The sequence below is a fragment of the Ursus maritimus genome, unplaced genomic scaffold (genome assembly GCF_017311325.1).
Source record: "Ursus maritimus isolate PB19 unplaced genomic scaffold, ASM1731132v1 scaffold_1, whole genome shotgun sequence".
In the NCBI taxonomy this organism is placed as follows: Eukaryota; Metazoa; Chordata; class Mammalia; order Carnivora; family Ursidae; genus Ursus; species Ursus maritimus.
This window is the reverse complement of record NW_024423343.1, coordinates 103,337,404-103,360,636: the sequence shown is the minus strand read 5'-3', so window position 1 is coordinate 103,360,636 and position 23,233 is coordinate 103,337,404. Positions and strand designations below refer to the sequence as shown.

Sequence of the window (23,233 nt, the reverse complement as noted above, 5' to 3'; positions counted from 1 at the left end):
TCATGCCAATGGACCTCAAAAGAAAGCTGGGGTAGCAATTCTCATATCAGACAGATTAGATTTTAAACTAAAGACTGTTGTTAGAGATACAGAATGACACTATATTATTCTTAAAGGATGTATCCAAGAGTGGATATGACAATTATAAATATCTACACCCCCAACAGGGGAGCAGCTAGATACACAAGCCAACTCTTAACCAGAATAAAGAGACATATAGATAATAATATCTTAATACTAGGGGACCTCAACACTCCACTCTCAGCAATAGACAGGTCACTTAAGCAGAAAACCAGCAAAGAAACAAGAGCTTTGAATGACATACCAGACCAGATGGACCTCATAGATATATATAGAACACTATACCCCAGAAAAGCAGAATACTCATTCTTTTCGAATGCACATGGAACTTTCTCCAGATTAGACCATATACTGGGTCACAAAACAAGTCTCAACCAATACTAAAAGACTGAGATTATTCCCTGCATATTCTCAGACCAAAATGCTTTGAAACAGGAACTCAATCACAAGGAAAAATTTGGAAGAAATTCAAACACTTGGAAACTAAGAACCATCCTGCTCAAGAATGAATGGGTAAACCAGAAAATTAAAAACCAGTTTAAACAATTTCTGGAGACCAATGAGAATGAAAACACATTGGTCCAAAACCTGTGGGACACTGCAAAGGCAGTCCTAAGGGGAAAATACATAGCCATTCAACCCCCACTCAAAAGAATAGAAAAATCTAAAATGCAGTTTTTATAGTCTCACCTCAAGAAGCTGGAGCTAGAGCAGAAGAACAGCCCCAACCTATGTACTAGAAGGCAGTTGATCAAGATTAGAGCAGAGATCAATGAATAAGAAACCAGGAGCACAGTAGAGCAGATCAACAGAACTAGAAGCTGGTTCTTTGAAAGAAGAAATAAGATCAATAAGCCACTGGCCAGACTTATACAAAAGAATAGAGAAAGGACCCAAATTAATAAAATTATGAATGAAAAGGGAGAGGTCACAACAAACACCAATGAAATAGGAAGGATCATTAGCAACTTTTATCAACAGCTTTATGCCAATACATTAAACAACCTGGAAGAAATGGATGCTTTCCTGGAAACCTATAAACTACCAAGACTGAAACAGGAAGAAATTGATTTTTTTAAACAGACCAATTAATTATGAAGAGATTGATGCAGTGATTAAAAACCTCCCCAAAAACGAGAGTCCAGGGCCTGATGGATTCCCCAGAGAATTCTACAAAACATTCAAAGAAGAAATAATACCTAATCTCCTGAAGCTGTTTTAAAAAATAGAAACAGAAGGAAAACTACCAAACTCAGTCTGTGAGACCAGTATTACTTTGATCCCCAAACCAGGCAAAGACCCCATCAAAAAGAAGAATTACAGACTGATATCCCTGATGATTATGGATGCCAAAATTCTCAACAAGATCCTAGCTAATAGGATCCAACAGTACATTAAAAGGATTATCCATCAAGACCAAGTGGGATTCATCCCTGGGATGCAAGGGTGGTTCAGTATTCACAAATTAATCAGTGTGATAGATCATATCAACAAGAAAAGAGTCAAGAACCATATGACCCTCTCAATTGAAGCAGAAAAAAACATTTGACAAAATACAGCATCCTTTCCTGATTAAAATACTTCAGAGTGTAGGGATGGGGGTACATTCCTCAATTTCATAAAAACCTCTACGAAAAGCCTACAGTGAATATCATTCTCAAGGGGGAAAAGCTGAAAGCCTTTCCCTTAATATCAGGAACATGACAAGGGTGCCCACTCTTGCCATTATTATTCAACATAGTACTAAAAGTCCTTGCAACGGCAATCAGACAACAACAAAAAGGGAAAAAAGGGATCCAAATCGGCAAAGAAGTCAAACTGTCTATCTTCACAGACAACATGATATTGTATATGGAAAACCCAGAAGACTCCACCCCCAAACTACTAGAATTTATAAAGCAATTCAGTAATGTGGCGGGATATAAAATCAATGCTCAGAAATCAGTTGCATTTCTATACATGAAAAATGAGACTGAAGAAAGAGAAATTAGGGAATCCATTCCATTTACAAAAACACTAAAAATCATACGTTATCTTGGAATTAACTAAACCAGAGACATAAAGGATCTATATTCTAGAAACTACAAATCACTCTTGAAAGATATTGAAGAAGACACAAAAAGATGGAAAAATATTCTGTGCTCATGGATTGGAAGAAAAAACATAGTTAAAATGTCTATGCTACCCAGAGCAATCTACACTTTCAATGCCATCCCAATCAAAATACCAATGATGTTTTTCAAAGAAGTTGAACAAAGAGACCTTAAATTTGTATGGAACCAGAAAAGGCCCCGAATTGCCAAGGAATTGTTGAAAAGGAAAAACAAAGCTGGGGGCATTACGTTGCTAGATTTCAAGCTATACTACAAAGCTGTAATCACACAGGCAGCATGGTACTTGCACAAAAACAGACACATAGACCAATGGAACAGAATAGAGAACCCAGAAATGGACCCTTGGCTCTTTGGGCAACTAATCTTTGATGAAGTGGGAAAAAGCATCCAGTGGAAAAAAGGCATCTCTTCAATAAATGGTGCTGGGCCACATCTTCTTAATCTGTTGAAGGGCATCTCGGCTCCTTCCACGATTTAGCTATTGTGGACAATGCTGCAATTATCATATGGTTTCTCTCATCTATGGAAAATAAGAACTAGGAAGATCGGTAGGAAGAGAAAGGAATAAAGAATGGGGTGGGTAATCAGAAGGGGGAATGAAGCATGACAGACTATGGACTCTGAGAAATAAACTGAGGACTTCAGAGGGGAGGGGGATGGGGGAATGGGATAGGCTGGTGATGGGTAGTAAGGAGGGCACGTATTGCGTGGTGCACTGGGTGTTACACGCAACTAATAAATCATCGAATTTTACATAAAAAACCAGGGATGTACTCTAACATAATGTAATAAAAAATATTATTATTTAAAAAATAATAAAATAAAATATGGTATTTTTTACTATAAAAATAAATAAATAAATAAATAAATAAATAAATGGTGCTGGGAAAATTGGACAGCTATATGCAAAAAATGAAACTTGACCACTCTCTCACAACATACACAAAGTTAAACTCCAAATGGATGAAAGACCTTGATATGAGACAGGAATCCATCAGAATCATAGAGGCAAACATAGGCTGGAACCTCTTTTATATCGGCCGCAGCAACTTTTTTCATGACACATCTCCAAAGGCAAGAGAAACAAAAGAAGAAATGAACTTGTGGGACTTCATCAAGATAAAAATCTTCTGCACAGCCAAGGAAACAGTCAAAAAAACTAAGAGGCAGCCCACAGAATGAGAGAAGATATTTGCAAATGACACTACAGATAAAAGACTGGTATCCAAGATCTATAAAGAACTTCTCAAACTCAATACACAAGAAACAAATAAACAAATCATAAAATGGGCAGAAGATATGAACAGACACTTTTCCAATGAAGACATACAAATGGCTCACAGACACATGAAAGAATGTTCAAAATCATTAGCCATCAGGGAAATTCAAATAAAAACCACACTGAGATACCACCTTATGCCAGTTAGAATGGCGAAAATTGACAAGGCAGGAAACAACAAATGTTGGAGAGGATGTGGAGAAAGGGGATCCCTCTTACACTGTTGGTGGGAATGCAAGTTGGTACAGCCACTTTGGAAAACAGTGTGGAGGTCCCTTAAAAAGTTAAAAATTGAGGTACCCTATGATCCAGCCATTGCACTACTGGGTATTTACCCCAAAGATACAGACATAGTGAAGAGAAGGGCCATATGCACCCCAACGTTCATAGCAGTGTTGTCCACAATAGCTAAATTGTGGAAGGAGCCGAGATGCCCTTCAACAGATGACTGGATGAAGAAGATGTGGTCCATATATACAATGAAATATTACTCAGCCATCAGAAAGAATGATTACACAACATTTGCAGCAACATGGATGGACTGGAGGAGATTATGCTAAGTGAAATAAGTCAAGCAGAGAAAGACAATTATCATATGGTTTCACTCATTTATGGAACATAAGAAATAGGAAGATCGTTAGGAGAAGGAAGGGAAGAATGAAGGGGGGGCGGTAAACAGAAGGAGGAATGAACCATGAAAGACTGTGGAGTCTGGGAAACAAACTGAGGGCTTCAGAGGGGAGGGGGTTGGGGAATTGGGATAGGTACAATTTGCGTGGTGCACTGGGTGTTATACGCTAATAATGAATCATGGAACATTACATCAAAAACTAAGGATGTACTGTATGGTGACTAACATAAGATAATAAAAAATTATTAGAAAATAATAAATAAATAGGGGCGCCTGGGTGGCACAGTGGTTAAGCGTCTCCCTCGGCTCAGGGCGTGATCCTGGCGTTATGGGATCGAGCCCCACATCAGGCTCCTCCTCTATGAGCCTGCTTCTTCCTCTCCCACTCCCCCTGCTTGTGTTCTCTCTCTCGCTGGCTGTCTCTATCTCTGTGGAATAAATAAATAAAATCTTAAAAAAAAAAGAAAATAATAAATAAATAAATAAATAAATAAATAAAAATAATATAAAATTTCCAGTTAATTGTTTTGGGGGACTGTAATTTTATCATCGATTTCTCACTGGTTTCCTATTATCATTTGTTAGTGGATGGCCTACAGGATAGCAATATTTCAGATTTTGTTAAAATGATCATTCTCTGAATATTTCATAGGTCTTTGAAAAGAATGTGATTTCTTCATATGTAGAGTCCAGAGTGTTGCATATTTATGGCTGTTAGGTTAGTATTATATATGTTAGGTTAATTTGAATGTGTTATTTGTATCCTTCATGGCATTACTTATTTTGCTTTTAATTTACCTGTTATTTTCTGAGACGTATTTTAGAGTCTCCCCAGGTTACTGTGATTTCTCATTTTCTGTTATCTGAATTATTTTTCGTTACCTATTTCCTAGCTTTTTTGTTAAATGTGTAAGAATCAGTGACTTACTCACTCTTGGGATATTATTCTTTTGGACAAAGTAAATATTTTGGACAAAGTAAATATTTCTTTATCCCTTAAAAAAAAAAAGTGCCCAGCACCTCCTTCTTTATAACTTGCTGAGCTGGCATTTTGCTAAGGTGGTTTAATTGTTTAATGTCATGCATGAATTTTAAATAGGGACTCTGAAGTTCACCTCCACCACCAGGGCATTTTGGGGGGCAGCCGTACCCTAAGAAACACGAGCCATATTACAATTCTCAAACCACCTCCAGGAATAATTGCTCCTGATTGTGGGCCCAGTCTCCATGACCTCCTTCTTAGCATCATAAAGAAAGACAGGAGGAGGAATAGCAACTCAAGGCCTGAGTATGGTGATGACCACCTGCCCTCTCTCTCTCTAACCAGCTCTGAGTAAGGCCTATACCCTGCTTCACAGGGCCTAAAGGCAGGAAGGAGCTTACCCTTTTCTGTTTTTACTGAACAGTTTGTTCTAAGCAGGAAGGAAAAAGAGATCTAGGATAAGAGGGGTGGGGGTATCAGGGAGGTAGGTTGTGTTGTGTTACTATGTCAATAAACTGATTTAAAATTATTTTTAAAAAGTCTCTGTTCCAGTTTTTTTTCTGCACCGTCAGTGTTTTGGAAATAAAATGTTTTCAACCAACACGTGCTTTTCATTCACTATTGAATTGATTGGTGGAAATCCATTTTATGGAAAAGAGAAGGAAATACCTCTTATTGTTCTCTCACTGACCTGTTTGTGTCTTTCATTTGTGGAAAAGAATATAGGAAATATAAAGAAGGAAAACTGAATCATATGTACACACGCCCACCAGAATGCATCCTGCATGCCCCATCAGTACCTCAGTCAAAAGATTGAAATGAGAAGTCATCATTCCCATCCCTTTTATCCTTCAATCTTTCACCAACCCAAACTTCCTCCAAAGATGTGTCTCCCTTATTTCAAGAGTAAATTCTAGAGGGAAGCTTATTATATTATAATCACTCAGGGATTGTTTTTTTTTTTTTTTTACCACATATTGGACAATTATTCTTGAATTCTACTCAAGCAAGAAAACTAGTAGTCAACCTTGACTTCTCCCATAGCCCACATCCAAAAGGTTGCACAATGCTACTGATTTTACTTCTATGACATTTCACATTCTCCATCTTCATGGTTCCCCCAGTGTACTAATTGAAGCCCTCATGATCTCTTTCTGACTGGCCTCTGTCTTATGTCTCATCACTCCCAAATGTGTATTTCTGTGCAGTGATCACAGTGATCCCCTGAAAATGAATTTCTAACCACACTACTTCCCCTGCCTAAAATCCAATGGTTTCCCTTCACTTCCCCACAGGGCCAATTTGATCTCCTCCACAGAATACATTAATCCCTGTAGAATTCATTAATTTCATTCATAAATATTAATTGAGTACCTGCTGTATGTTAGGCACTGCTTGGTAAAGTGGGGGTTCTATGATAATGAAAACAGAGAAAAAATCCCTATTCTCTAGAGAAGTGAGAGGACAAAAAATTAGATAAATAAATAAATTATATTGAATGTTAAATTGTGTTAAGGACTGTAGGGTAGAAGTCAAAGGGCTAGTTCTCTGTATTAAACAAGGTGATCAAAAATGGCCTCACTGAGAATAGCTTTTCGAGTGAAGTCCTGAAAGAAATGAAACTAGGAATGTAGATATATGGACAATAACATTCTAAGAAAAGCATATTCAAGTATGTTCAAGAGCCCTGAAAACAGCAAGGAGAACAAAGTGGCATAAGTAGAGTCAAAGAAAATACTGATAGATGAGAAGTAACATGGGAATGGAGCCGCAGATGCTGGGTCATGGAGATTCCCTTGAGCCTCTGCAAGGTCTTTGGCTTTTACTATACATGAGAAAGAATACCACTGAAGTGTTTAGATGGAACAGCACCACCATCTGATTATGTTTTAATAGGATCTCTCTGGTTGCTAGGTTGAGAACAGGCTGTAGGGGAACAAAAGTGAAGGAGGGATCTGTCAGTTAAGATGCAAATGTAAACTGTAATAATCCAAGGAAGAGATAAGGGTGGCTGGGGTGAGGTAGAGGCTGTTGATCAACAGGATGTTTCATGTAAGAGAAGAGAGATATCAGAGATGACACCATAATGTTTAGACTGAGAAGTTGCAAGAATACAGTGAGTGTAGACACAAAAGAAATGAAGATGAGTCCTGGGATGCTCCACTTCAGACAATGATGGGAGGGTAACAAAAGAGAAGAGAATGAGCAACCAGCAGGTACAGAAGAAACAGCAGATCAAAGTGATGTCCTACAAGCTAAATAAGAATGTGTCTCAAGAGCAGAGGCATCACTGTGTCAAATGTCAATGGAAAGACAAGTAAGGAAAAGACTGCTAGATTCTGTAAGACCATTTGTGTCTTGAGAACTATAATTTTAGTCCAGAACAGAGACAAACACTTAACTGGTTTAAGAAAAAGGAAGGCAATTTGGAAGACCAAATACATAAACATTCCCAAGGATGTGGGAGATAAACTGAAAGAGAAAATGGGACTGTATATGAAGTCAGATGAGAGATAGAGGTTCCCTTCCCTGACCTAGAGAGTGCTTTCTGTCATTTTGTATTGTGTTGTGTTGTATTGTAATTATGTTTCTAATGCATGCAATCCTTGTATGTTTATGCTAGGAGAAGCCATTCAACAGAACTGGGAAATGTTGACAAGGAAGGGAAAGATGTAGATGCTGAAGTGATGTTCTTCCATGGGCCATGAGACCTGTCCCACAAGTCATGGACTCAGTCTTAGAAGCCCTGCCTGCTCATATTCACCAACATGAGGGAGACAGAGTGCCTGGACACCAATGCATGTGGGTGGGTAAATGTGGTAGTGAGAGTATGCAGGTATCTCTTCTGAATGCTACATTTATCACAAGAAAGAAGAAAACAAAGTCATCTTGTACAAGTGAAGATGGGTTTGTAATTGTTGGGGTATAAGGAGAAAAAAGATTTAAAATTGTCATTCAGGAGATCAAGACAGTGTTGGACTAAAAAAAAATAGGTGATTGAAGGGCTCACTTGAGGTCATGATTCTGAATAAGATTATCTGGGCTTTGCCAGTTCTCTGTTGTCTGTGCCCTCACCTGATCCCTGCCTTTTATACCAAGACCCCTGGAATTCCAGAGTGCCTGCCACACACTATGCTCTTCAGGACATCTCTGCTGATTCTCACGTGGACCCACCATCTGAGCATTTCTTTCCCTCTTCTCCACTTAGCTAATTCCTACTCACCTTTATGACTCAGTTTATTCCTAACTTTCTCCAAGAAACAAATATTGATGCTCAGAAGAGATCAGTGACCTCATCTGTGCTCCCATATCAAATGTGCACATTTCTACCCTAGCCCTCGCCAGTGTCTTGTGATTTGTGTGTCTTATACTCCAGTTCAGGGTTATCAAATTTGATCAGGCTTCAGAATCACCTGCTACCCCCCTTTCAAAAAAGTTTTGATTAAGTAGATCTGATATAAGGCTCAAGAATTTGCATTTCTAGTAAGGTCTCAGGTGATGTTGATGTTGATGTTGGTAGGAAGAAGGGAACACATTGTAGTTCAATTTTGTCTAGTTCTTCAAAAGCTGGAGTCAAGTGTGCTTGTCCAGAACTTGGTTGCACACTTGGTTCAGGGTAGCAGCTCAGAAAATTTTACTGAACAGCCAAAGCACATTTGGCTGAATGAGAAGAAGAGAAGTAAGGTACCTGAATGGTAAGCTGTCTTCCCTCCCGGTTAATGTTCAAGTGGTGCATCTTTCTGTTGGCAACGTTCTCTGCATCAATATTGAAAACCTGGGTTTCTTTCTTGCTTAGCTGATAGTGAACCTGTAAGCTTCCTTGAAAAAAAAAATTAGAAATTAGAATTAAACATAGGATTCATAAAATGCAAAAATATGATCAGATTGTCTTTTAGTTGATCATAACTGTTTTCTAGGGATCCATGTCTCAATCCTTTCATTATTCAAATTTTTAAAAATGCTGTATTACTATAGCATCTGGGTCCATATGGAAAATCCTGTGTATAGGTGCAAAATTAGTGTGTGTGTGTGTGTGTGTGTGTGTGTGTGTGTGTGTGTGTTGGAAAACCATAATGTCAGGCTGGAAAATAAAACAGCCACAAGTCTATTGTGTAACTGGATTGTCAAAACTTTAATAAGATAGACCCTTTTCCATTCTCTCTTCAATTCCTACCACTTCTTATAATTCCTTTTCTTCCTAATTGCCTTCATGGAATTTCATAATACATAATGTGAAATAAGATTATAAAATCATCTAAGCCAGAATAGAAGAAAAATGTTTGGCCTATGAGACCGATACACAATTGAATCAGTTGATACAAGAACCTCTACAGCTAATGGTGGTTTCCCTGGTTTGCTCTCTCCTTTCTGCTCTAACCATTGCATATTCCCAAATATTGTTTCCTGATTATTATTGTTAGGGTTTTTACAACTTAAAAATGAATAATAGCTCTGTAGCAGTAGCATATTTGGTACTGGGAGGAGCTGAGCTATGGTGGTGGTGCAAATGTGCAGGTATAGGGCAAGGGGACCTGGCCACAGAGAGTCTATGGTAAGGAAACAGCCAGTGTGTGCACTAGTGGGTTGTTGGGTGGCATGCTCTTCCAGACTCCTTCCAATTTTAAGAATCTGGGTGTTTTCACATTTAATTCAACCCAATAAACTAAATCAGCATGTGATAATTATATGTCAGTTATGGTGATGAGTACCACATTCCTTGAGGGTATTTGGATTCTTGCCATCCCACTGCCTGGGTAATTCATATACATGTACAGATTCTGCATACATATCCTGTATGCATTTGTCCATTTTAAAAATCACTCTATTTTATACGTCTTCTCTTTGCCTGCTGCACAATTATGCATCTTACATGTTAATAATCTCATAGGAACACTGTCTATCAAAGTATTCTGAAGCTTCCCCATCATCACATATTATGTCTAAAATACTTCAACCAGTTCTTCTAGAGCCATACAAATACTGATCTCAATTTCTTAGGAGTTTTGATGCAATCAGTATCTTCTGCTCCTACAGGCTCTGTGCTCATCTCTACCCTAACAGGTACTGGGCTGTGTTATTTGTATACTCACCTGTCTCTTACACAAATCTGTAAGCTCCTTGAGGATCTGCATATATCTTAGATTCCCTGTGTCTGGACCATGGTAAATACACGGTAAATTTGAAAGGAAGGAAGCAAGGAAGGAAGGCAAGGAAGGGGGGAGGAAAGGATGGAAGGAAAGAGGGAAGGAGGGAAGGAGGAAGGAAGGAAGGAAGGAAGGAAGGAAGGAAGGAAGGAAGGAAGGAAGGAAGGAAGGAAGGAAGGAAGGAAGGAAGGAAGGAAGGAGGGAAGGAGGGAAGGAAGGAAGGGTTGACAAATTCAGTGGGGTTTAGAAACTTTTTACATCTAAAGAAATAACTCCTCTGAAATAGTACAAATCTAGGTGATACATATTCTCAATAAATCCAGAGACCAATGAATTATTCTTTAGAAACTGGTTCACCTTGGTATTTATTGGTTCAAAGTTGGGAGAACCTCTGGAGAGTATGAGGAGTGGCATGCCTAAGGAACTGGGTGATTCCTGAAGGCCCTGTCTAGAATTTAGTAGTGTCTGCACTAGTTTATCCTCCTGCATCTGAGGCTGTGATATTTCAGGGAATTCATTCAGGTTTTTATTCCAACCAACTGCCTTGAACATTTTGTCTCTCATTAGTATTTAGGTAGAACCCCATGCTCCCCTTGGGAGATGTTGGACTTACTTTCTTTCTTTTTTCTTTATTTCTTATTTCTTTATTTCTTTATTTCTTAAACAACATATATTTATTTTCTCTGGACAATAGTTCTGGATGTTAGAAGTGCAAAATGTTTTCTTAAAGCCTCTACACTAGGATACTTTCATTCCTCTTCTCAGCTTCTGGTGGATGCTGGCAATCTTGGCATTCCTTAGCTTGTAGATGCATCACTCTGATGTCCTTTGTCTTCACAGGACCTTCTCTCTGAGTCTCTCTGTTGGCCCTATTTGCAAATCTGCTCTAATACCCAACAAAGGATATCACATACCATTTAGCAAGTCATTTTATTATTCATATCCTGCTTGACAATTATCTACTCATAATAATGGAAAAATATGAAGTAGAAACTCAAAATTGAAAAGTCCAAATAATATCTAGTTGAATTCCTTGAGTTGGGCCTTAGGGTAAAGATTCTTGGATCTCAGTTATTCAAAAACATCAGTTTGTTTTCTTTTCTCCCACTGGTTCCCACTTTTTCAGTCTTCCTACTCCACTGTCTTCCACACTGCCATTAGTGAGTATTATAACACATATTCAGTCATGTGACTCTAGAACTTAAAAAAAAATTCTAAGCCTCCTTAATTCTACATGATATATTCCAACTTCTTGGCCTGCTGTATGAAGCCTTTTTTTTTTTTTTTTACCTTTCCAACTGTATCACATACATATTTTTTGTATCTGAATTATACCTGAACACTTAGCATCTGTCCAAATAATGCCCCTCTTTACCTCTGTGTGTTTTTCTTTTCCTCTGCCTCCTCATCTGCCTGGCAAGCTCCTCCTTATTCTTAAAACCCAGCTCATGCTACCCAGATCTTCACTGACCTCGAAGACTGGCATATTTTTTTTCTTTTCCTATATTGTCACTGTGCTCACTTTTAGTAACAAACCCAATTTTTGTGTTTATCTTGTCTTTCCTCTTGAATTTAAAGCCCCCTAGGAAGGATAGTTGCTTATTCATCTTTGTGTTTGCAAAGGACAACACAGTGTTTGCTATCTTAAGTCTCCGGGAGATATTTTTGAATAAAGATCCACTCTGGAGAATTTTATTACTACTCCACCAAAATTATAAACTAAAAATTATTCAATGCCTAATGTGTGCCAGGTACTAAATAAACAAATACTTACAATATTATAGTTCTATTTTTAAGAAGTTTATAATCTAGTAGAAAGAAAAAGCAAGGTCATACATGTCTACTATATTTTAGACATTTAATCCTTCCTTAAAGATACTGATTTTCTTTTGTTTTTTAAAAGTATTTTATTTATCTATTTTTAAGAGTAAGAGAGAGAAAGAGAGAGAATGAGTGGGGGGGTGCAGAGGGAGAAGCAGACTCCCCACTGATCAGAGAGCCCAATGTGGGGGTAGATCCCAGGACCCTAGGATCACGAGCTGAGCCAAAGGCAGATGCTTAACTTACTGAGCCACCCACGCACCCCTAAAGATATTTTTTCTTTCTTTCTTTCTTTTTTCTTTCTTTCTTTCTTTCTTTTCTTTCCTTCCTTCCTTCCTTCTTTCTTTTCTTTTCTTTTCTTTTCTTTCCTTTTCTTTTCTTTTCTTTCCTTTTCTTTTCTTTTCTTTCCTTTTCTTTTCTTTTCTTTTCTTTTCTTTTCTTTTCTTTTCTTTTCTTTTCTTTTCTTTTCTTTTCTTTTCTTTCATCTTTCTTTCCATGCCCAGTGTGGAGCCCAACGTAGGGCTTGAACTCAAGATCCTGAGATCAAGACCTGAGCTGAAATCAAGAGTCAGACACTTCTTAATCCAGTCATCTGTTGAAGGGCATCTCGGCTCCTTCCACAATTTAGCTATTGTGGACAATGCTGCTATGAACATTGGGGTGCATATGGCCCTTCTCTTCAAGAGCCGAGATGCCCTTCAACAGATGACTGGATGAAGAAGATGTGGTCCATATATACAATGGAATATTACTCAGCCATCAGAAAGAATGATTACACAACATTTGCAGGAACATGGACGGACTGGAGGAGATTATGCTAAGTGAAATAAGTCAAGCAGAGAAAGACAATTATCATACGGTTTCACTCATTTATGGAACATAAGAAATAGGAAGATCGTTAGGAGAAGGAAGGGAAAAATCAAGGGGAGGGGGTCAGAAAGGGAAATGAACCATGAGAAGACTATGGACTCCGGGAAACAAACTGAGGGTTTTAGAGGGGAGGGGGGTAAGGGGACAGGCTAGCCTGGTGAAGGGTATTAAGGAGGGCACATATTGCATGGAGCACTGGGTGTTACATGCAAACAATGGATCATGGAACACTACATCAAAAACTGTATGGTGACTAATATAACAAAACAAAACTTATTTAAAAAAAAAGTCAGACACTTAACTGACTGAGCCACCCAGGTGCCCTAAGATACTGATATTTTTAATCAAATCCTCAGATCAAGAAATAGATTTTCAGGGAGGTAAATAACTATACAAATAAATAATAATAATAATGATAAGAAAGAGAAGGAGAAGAAAAAAAAAAGATAGAGAAGGAGAAGAAGATTCAAACTCAGAGGTACAGAATTTTAAAGCATATGTTTCTTCCACTATAGCACCCTGACTCCAAAGAGATGTGTGGTGGGGTAGATGGATGAGTGGAGGACAGAGAAGTGGATGGTGGAGCAAAGGGAAAGGTAAATGATTTTACAGAACATACAGAATACACATTTTGTGAATTCAAAATGATAATGTTGTATGTAAGTAATCACTGAATTCTCCTGAAACCAATAGTGCACTGTACATTAACTAACTAGAATTTAAATAAAATCTGAAAACAAAAACAAAAACGATGAGCAGTTAAAGGGTTGAGTTAATAAGAAAGTGTTTTTCAGAGAAAGAGGTTTGCTAGAGGAAGTTAGAAGTTAGCTAAGAAAACAAAAAAGAACAAAATATAAGGTGATATGCTTATGCAGTTGTAGAGATTTAAGAACAATGCTGCTGAATTTTACCATGCTTGAAGCAGTAAAGCTGTAGTCCATTTGTATTGATGAGAATATTAGCAGACATGCACTCAACCAATCTTCTCATTCTGAAAATGGAAAAACTAAGACCCTGCACCTTGAGTGGGAACTTGGAAGACATTAGTAAAGAAAAGCCGGGCAGAGAAGGCTCATGCTAGAATGACAATGAATACAGACTTGTTCTTGTAAGGAGGGGTCCCATAAAGGCCTTTAGACACACGTGTGACTGGTCTGATGTACAAAAACTGGAATCTTTTTTTTTAAGATTTATTTATTTATTTATTTGACAGAGATAGAGACAGCCAGCAAGAGAGGGAACACAAGCAGGGGGAGTGGGAGAGGAAGAAGCAGGCTCCCAGCAGAGGAGCCTGATGTGGGGCTTGATCCCAGAACGCCGGGATCACACCCTGAGCCGAAGGCAGACGCTTAACGACTGAGCCACCCAGGTGCCCCAAAAACTGGAATCTTAAGAAAATTAGCCTGCAGACCCAGTGTGTATGCCCAATCTAAATGTTCTCACAAGATCAGTTCTCACAAGACCAAAAGAGGCACCCATGGAGGTACTGGACCATCGTTGTGGAGTCCATTTTTGTATTTCTGTCCACAGAATGTTGTCAGTTTCTTGCTTTATCATTTTCTTTGAAAGCAGGAGCTTTTCTACAATGTTGAATCTTTTCCATTCCCTATCAGTCCCTATTACTCCAACTTTAGCTTCTACTAATCAGACCGTTCTCACCAATTAGCTTCTAGTCTATCTTCACTGTTCACCCGGTGGCAACACCCATCCACTCATTGTTTATGTCAAAACTGTAGGAATCATCCCTGTTTTGTTGGTTTCCTTCACTAGCATACATGATACACACACAGGTCATCAGCAACCATCTGGTCTCTAGAAAGCAAATCCTGCATCTCCACACTTCTTTCCAGCTCAACCACCACACCCTCATTTAATCTACCCCAACACTCACTTAGACTATTGCAACACATCTAAAGTCATCTCCAAGATTCTAGTCTTACTTCTTGTTTCCCCACACTCATCCATTCTCTACACATCAGTTAAACTCTTGAAATTTTGATGCCACTGATTAAAATATTTTAATAGCTCCCCAATACACTTGGAATAAAATCCAGTGTATTTGCCATGGCCTTCAGGATCTTACATGATCTTCTTCTACACCTCTTTGATTTTATTACATTCCACATTTGCCCTTGCTCACTAAGCTCCAACTACTATTTACCTACTGTATGATCTCTTACGTGACAAGTTCATTCCTGCGTTAGAGTCTTACACTTGCTTTTCTCTCCACCTGGAAAGCTCCTCTTACAGATCTTTGCCAAAGGTCTCTCCTCATCTCATGGATCTGATGTGATCCATGCAGTCATGCCTTTTATACCCATACACACCTATCTTAGCACCTCCATGTAACAAGGTTTTCCAAACTGTTGTCATGATTGATTAGTGCATCATGGAATCAGTAACAGAATTCAATATTTGTTATTGCTAATAATGTCAACACCTCCCTAATTGCAGTTAAAGCATCTCACTCTCTGAATACAACCTCTCCCTTTCTGTCCCTCCCTTTTCCCCCCTCTATTTCTTTTGTGTGTGTGTGTGTGTTCAGTTAGCCACTCTATAGTACATCATTAGTTTTTGATGTAGTGTTCAATGATTAATTAGTTGCATATAACACCCAGTGCTCATCTGGCACCCTTCTTTTAATTTCTGGATTCCCATAATCCCTAGTGCAAGAATTAATCTTACCAACTACTTGATGTTTCTCATCCCCTTCATATCCTCTTTTTTCCTGACCCAGTTCAAACTGCCTGGTCCATCACTGTAAATCATCCTCTCCTTCAGGGTCTTAATTCCCTTGATCATTCTTTACTGAATGGACATATTTGCTTGCAGAACTGTAACTACTAAAATGCAACTGGTGATTTCTCTACTTCTACCCAGTTTAGCTGGCAGAAGACAATCAAATAATGCAGATTGCTGGTAGGCCTTTCATATCCATCCACAACTTCAAGTGGGTCTTTCTTATGTCCCCTCTGTCTCAGTGCATTTACTAAGTCAGTGCACGCACTGGCTCAGACAATTCTTTAATGTCTTCTCTTCTATCCTCTGGCCCCCTACTCTGCATTCTTCCCCACTCTCAGCTGATGCCTCCTGCTCCTCCAAGAAAACTGAAGCAACCTGAAAAGAGCTCCTACAACCTCCTGCCACCATATTTACTAACCATCAATTTCTAAACCCATATATTCTACCTTCTATTATTTAACTTAGATAAACTGTCCATGATCTCTCCTAATATCATTTTATGCATTCCTTCTCATCCTTCTCATGTACTTGAAGATATCACTCAGGATCCCCCATCCTTTACAATTTTTTTGTTTCATCCTCTGTATTACATCATTCCCATTAGCATTTTTCCTATCTTAAGGAGGAGAAAATGAAAAGAAAAGAAAACTCTTCAACCTTTTTAACTTCAGCCATTGCTATATTTCTCTGTTCTCTTCTGGTCTGCAATAAAACTCCTGAGGCTTTATCTATATTTCTTGTCTCCAATTCCTGTCTCCCATTTACTTTTAAACTCCCTCCAGTAGGATTTCACCCCTGGGTCTCTACTAGAACTTCTATTGCTAAGGTCATTAATGACTTTCATGTTGCTAAATCAAATTTTCTATTCAAAATCCCCATCTTAACTCTCCTTAACATTCTATACAGGTCACTCTCTTCTCTGTAATACTCTTCACTTAACTTTCAGAACATTCTTTCTCCTACTTTCCTTCCTTCTTCACTGACCATCCTTCTCCCTCTGCATCACTGATTCCTCTATTTCTCCTTGCCCTCTTAATGTTGAAGTCCCAGGGCTCAGCCTATGGATTTTTCTATATCAACACTCACTGCCTTGACAATCTCATACAGTGTTATGGTTCCAATATTATCTTTTTGGTTCTTAGAGTTGCTGTTACACATCGTTTGGGAAGCCAGAAGTTTGAAATCAAAGTGTCAGCATTTCCACACTTCTTCTAAAGACTCTAGAGGAAAATCTGTCCTGTCTCTTCCTAGTTTCTCCTGGGACCTGACAATCTTTGGTGTTCCTTGTCTTATAGCTCCATCATTTCAATCTCTGCCTCTATTATCATGTCACACGTCCTTCTCTCTGTGTGTCTCCATGTATCTCTGAGTCTATGTATCATTATCCTTTCTTCTTATAAACACACCAGTCATTGGATTTAGGATCCACTATAATCCATCATGACCTTATCTTAAATAATTAGTTGTGTTAAGACACTATTTCTACATAAAATCACATTCTGACGTTCTGAGGTGAATCTAGAGGGACATTACTGAACCCAGTATATTATCTAAATGCAGACCAATTCCAAATTTATATTTCCAGATTGGTCTTCTTCCCTCACCTGCAGTCTCCTCTGTACACTTACTTTCTCAACATCTCTACTTGGAAGCCAATAACCTCAAATTTTAATATGCCTAAGACTGAATTCATGATTCTCCTTTCTAAACCTGTTCCTTCCATAACTTCCTACCTCAAGTAGTGGCAGGCCTCTACTTCCAGGTGATTGGCCCAAAAATCTTAGAACCACCCCTCATGTCCTATTTCCAGTAGTGTATGACATACTTTGCACACCCTCTTCAAAATATATGCTGAGGCCAACTGTTTCTTTACCTCCGATCAAATCCATTATTACTACCCTCAACCAAACAGCCAACATTTCTCATCCATATTATTTCAATAGCCTCCTAACTACTACTCTTCTAGCCTTAGCCCCTTATGGACTATTCTTACCAGAGCATCTAGAACAATCTTGTTACAGACAAATCAAATGTCTAAATCATATAAATCAGTATAAATCAGATTAATCACTCCCCTGCTCAAAGGCTTCAATGACTCCCTATCTTACCCAGACTAGAAGGCAATGTCTTTGTTGTGATTATAGGGTCCTAAGGTTTTCATTACTTCTCTTTCCTCAACACCTACCCCATTTCCCCTTCTCACTGGGGTCCAGTCACAATGCTTCCTTTAACAGTTCTCAAACAACAAGCATGCATCTGTCTAGGACTTTGCATTCTCTGTTTTCTCTGCCTGGAATGCTGTTCTCTGGATATACACATGGCTCCCCAACAATCCCCCCACCCCAAAACCCTCCAAGGCTTTGTGAAAATACCACCTGCTTAAAGAGTTCTCTGATAGTCATGTTGAAAACTATGAGCTCCGCACCTCACTTATACATATTCCTGACCTCTTTACACTGCTCTTGTCCCTCCCCACACAGAGCTTACCACCTTGTAACCTTTTGCTTATTGTTAATATTTATTATTTATTGCCTATCTCCCTATACTAGAATGTAAATTCCATAAAGGCAGAAATTTAATAAAATGGAAGAGTCCAAAACATAAAATATGAATATGATTCACTATACTTAGGGGAAATATTGTTTTAGTCATACAAACTGATTTTGAGTCACTATGTAAAAATATTCAGTACATAGATTTTGGTAAGACACTGTAGAAAGGTCTGCTTTTTTCAAACAACTAGTTTTTAGAGTACTTATCACCATCCTGCTCTTTTCTTAATTCATACATTTTTTAAACTTGTTTAGTGTTTTTCATTATCCATTTAATTATAAGCTCCATGATAACTGAACTATACCTGTATTTTTTCCTGGGGTATATCCAGTGCTGAGAAAAAAAATGCCTAGCATATAGGGGGGGCTCCATAAATATTTATTGATTTTTTTAATAGACTGAATGAGTGAATGGTTTGGGTGATATATGAAAAATATTTCTTTTATCTAATCCATGCTTAAACATATATAATGCAAACAACTATTTAAGGGTTGATCATGATAATTTCAATAATTATCATTGTTATAGCTATAACTGTTAGTTAATGTCATGGGTATAATGAATAGTATTAAAATATCAGTTGCCTATTTTGTTCTAGGGATTGCCTAAATTTTTTTTTCTCATATTTCATCTTTATACATTAAAATTATGACATATACATTATTATTTTACACTAATTTTACATGTAAAGAGAATGTAGTTTGTGTAACCTGGTGGGACATTTAGATATCAGTCGTTTCACACAGATTTTCCCTCTAATTTAACTGTAATCTGAATTTCCCTGTAGGGTAGCAGCCATGCTTTGCATGTCTTCTATAACACCCACCACATAAAAATAAAGGCCTTTGGATGAAAGTATATCTCCGTGATAACCCTACTCAGCCAGACTTCACAGAGAGAACACCAAAACCAAGTTTGTGGCCACTCTGAAGCCAAACTCAATTGTCCAGAGCTTGTCCTCAAATCACTGCATGCACAACTGAATGCTAAATATAATGAAATGTCTCTAAAATAAAACAAAAAAAAAGTCTTGTATTTTTAAGCTTCTTGGAAAAAGGAGACACTTATACTAAAAGAAGCAAGCCCCATGGAAGATAAAGCCAATTTTCATGGCGAAGTTAAACATTAAGGTTGTTCTTCCTACTTCTATCTTGGGCAAGGTGAGGAGAGATTAGAACTGAAAAGAATCAGCTCAGCTATCCTTAGGAAAAAAAAACCTCAGCTATTTGAGAATTTCTCATGAGTCAGTAACTGCAATGCGCTGAGCATTCCCAGATCCACTCAGCTATGATAGTTTTCTAGGGCTCAATTCATTTCTTATTCAAAAACAACCTTGAAAACTCTCAGAGGAAGTCATAAACAGGTACCAAGTCCTCTAGCTTATTCGGTGATGGGTTCTGGTTTACTTCATTCAGCTCTATTCTAAGCACCACCTTAATAAGTAACAATTATCTTCTTCTATTTCAGTGCTTCTGTTTATGTTTGCAAAAAATATTCCTCAACCTGTCTTACCTTTAACTCAAAAGTCATTTGCATAGCAAAAGAGTCCCATTACTGGGAATAAGAGCAGACCAACTGCCCCTCTTCCATGGTACTCTGTCCAGACCCCTGTTTCCTTATGGCTTACATTATGGAATGTCAGCCTTTTTTCAATAAAAAGAAAAACACCCTGAATGACAAAATTAGGAACTTAATTTATTTTTGTTTTTATTTTTTTATTTTTCACATGATATAGATGAATGAAATCAAAAAGGTTCCTCTGGCTCAGGTTTATTCTCTGAATTCAGTCTTTACAGCATGTGTAAAAGGCACAGACCCCAAAACTCCATGGGAAACACTGGTTGGTGCTTTATGTGCTTAAAGATTTCATTGAGCTACTAAAGATCTATTTTCCTTTCTGCTGAGACCCAATTAGAGTTCACTTACATTTAAAAACTCTCTCCTCTTATTTGTATATGATTTATGGGGTTTGAAGGCAATAGTCATTAGACCTCAACATAGTAATTAGTCTTTAAAGTATTCAGGATGAAGCGGCTTTGTAAATTTTATGTTCACTTTTTATGATCCAATTGCTTTTGAATATAGATGCTTTTGATCATGGCGCTTAAAATTTTACAATATTTGGAACTAATGTTGGCTGTGCAAGTATTTGTAAACATTTTTAAAAAATTTGATGATGACGGTACTGACAGTATAAAACGACAGACATCCACAGAAATACTGGGTCACGATTTGTGACTTGTTATCTGGTTGGCTAAAATGTCACTGAGAACCAGTACTTCTTTCTAACTAGAAGCTGGTGCTCATTTCTTTCCACCTCCCATGGTGCCCAGTGTAGAGCTCAGCAGGAGCAGGGGTTCTGTCAAAGTGCAGCAAACAGAAGGGCCACACCATGATGTTCCAGGAATGGTGTTATGAACACTGACTTAGAGAAGAAAGACAAAGCTTTTCTCCCAAGACATGCACAGCCTAGTGAGTGACCCAAGACCATAAGAAGACTAGTACGGTACAGTGAAGACAAGTTCTGGAAACACATCTGTTGAGTAAGAAAACAGGAAAATTAGGGAAGGCTTGCCAGTGGTGGTGATAAACCCTGAACTGGATTCATAAAGAACACACAAAACTTGGACACAGAGACAAGAGGAAAAAAGGAGGAAAAAAAGGAAATAGCAAGTCAAAGGTAGGGAGAAGAAAAAGAGGAGGCTATGCATGTCTGTGGTTGGATGGAATGCAGGTGTGCCCATGGAGAATAAGCAGAAGATAATAAATTTGGGATGTAAACCTTGTGTTCCTTAAGGAAGCCATTACCTCTATGGAGCCATTATTTCTTCAAATCATAATTTTGCCTTTTCTATATGTTACTTATAAAGATAGTTTCAAAAGCACTCCTCTGGATGACAGTTCTGATACATTTTCTAATGATGCATTCCAGGGACTGGGGCCAGCAGTGATTGACCCAGAGCACAAATACATCCATATAATGGGGGAGCTGAGCCAATCTGCATTTAATAATCAGGTCTAATATTATCCTTAGCATCTAATACAGTGCACACTATTTGGAAATGGTGAAGAAGGAACATTAAAAAAAAATGTTGAGCATAGAATGATGATTTGTTAAAAAGCTTAAAGGTGTGAAAGGTGTAGCATGGTTGGAAGAGCACCCACATGCCTAGGCCTTTGTGTTCTTCTGATGCCCATCAGTGTCATGCAGCCTGCCAAGTTCAGAAATTGCAGAGCAGTCAGTGCTGGCTTCAGGCACTTCCATAAATGAAAATATAAATGATGGTCAATTAGAGATGATTTCCAAAACCATTTTCTAAAATCATTAACAAATAGTGTAACTAGCTCATGAATAACTTCAGGCACTTTTCACAATGCAAAGTCATCAAGATATAACCACAGGATCCTGTTTAATGGCACAGAGACAATTGCACGGAGGCTTTTCCTGATGCGTAGGGTTCCTCCAACAGGGAATCCCACCTGTTCAGAAGTGAAGGCCTCATCCAGAACGTTGTCCCTTCTGGATCCCTTATTCTTTTTTATTCCAACATGCGCTTTAGCCATGGAAATGGTGACTTGCTTCTGAGAGATGAGCTCAAAGAAGAAGTTAAAAATAAAGTTTACCGAGTGTCTGTCCCATGCCACCCCTTGTAAAAACTCTTGTGTATTTATGTGGGACATTTCACCAGATGAGGGAGTAGAGTAGCATTTGAGGATGTCCCAAGATGCAGACTTACAGAGCCTGCTTCTGGCTCTTCCCCAAGACCCCTTCCCAAGATTCCTGCCCCACCCCTAAGAGGAACCAGCCACTTCCCTGAGTCAGAGTCTGTGACATGACAACAATTTGGACTAATTATTTTTGTTACAGATGAGAAAAAGTGAAGCTCAGGGAAATTAAAAATGTACCTGATGTCTCAGTTGCAACATGAGGTTTTGAACTCAAGGCCTATACTACTGTGTTTACATGCTGCTATGGATTTGCAATAGATAAGAAGCAGGAGGAGGGTCTCTGTCTCCAGATCTGAGACAGAACAGAGAGAAGAGACTAGAGTAACAGTCCAAAATGCTTTGTTTTTCTCCTCAACCTCTTTTGTCTGAACATGAGGTACAACAGAAATGAAATAATAATGAAGAACATCTCCCCCCCATACCCATGACATACTAACACACTCATACCTTCTCACCCATGCACATTTACACACATGGCATGCCCTTGCCTAACTATGCAGTTTAATCTCTCAAAAAGACATTACATATGCACCGAAGAGAAAATACAAGAAACTTTGTTCTCTACTGAGATGATCAATGTTATGTAGTAGACCTATGGGAGAAAAAAAAAAAAAGGAAAAAAAGAAGAAAAGAAAAGAAAAGAAAAGAAAGAAAAGAAAACAAGAGCAAACATAAATAATAGTCCTTGGATGAAAAAGAGAATCAGAGGCCATGTAGTTAAGCCTCCACGTTTTTGTCTATTGAGTGCCTACTACATGCCTTTTTTTTTTTTTCCTGGACAGTCAAAGATTCTGCTCTCATGGAGCTCACACCTCCCAATGAAGATGGAAGGTAAACCTAAATTTATAAACAAAACAAATACCATGACCTAGAGGAAATGTCCCATCCTTGATGGGAGCATGTAACAGGTGGAAAGGTGGCCGCCTTATTCAAGGGACATCCCCCCAATATTCTACAATGCCTGAGCCATGCATAGACTTCCCACTGACCACCTTTTCCCCAGCACTTTCCCCTGTATCAACAACAAATTTACCTTCCTTCATCATACCTGGCAGCCTTACTTCACTGTGAAGAACCCTCCCTACATATCAACATAATTAAGTCCAAAGACTTACATTACCTAATCTTATCTCAACCTGTTAGCTGTATCTCCCCAAATCCTTCCTGTAGTCCTATATTGCAGCCAAAAGAGGTTCACGTGCTTTAAAGTTTTTCCTCCACTGTTCTTACATATGGTAAGGGCTGCCAAAATACCTGCCAAATGAAGGAATGAATGCATTTCAGAAA

The 23,233-nt window shown here is 38.3% G+C and overlaps 1 protein-coding gene across 2 annotated transcripts in view; it reads right to left on the bottom strand.

The window, feature by feature from the left end:
* Window positions 1-23,233, bottom strand: part of CNTNAP5 (contactin associated protein family member 5) — a 772,957-nt gene that overhangs the window by 39,282 nt on the left and 710,442 nt on the right. For both annotated transcript variants that reach the window (XM_040619104.1, XM_008686098.2), the window contains exon 20: window positions 8,776-8,906. In XM_040619104.1, coding sequence (XP_040475038.1) covers window positions 8,776-8,906 — 131 coding nt within the window. The remainder of the gene's footprint in view (window positions 1-8,775; window positions 8,907-23,233) is intronic.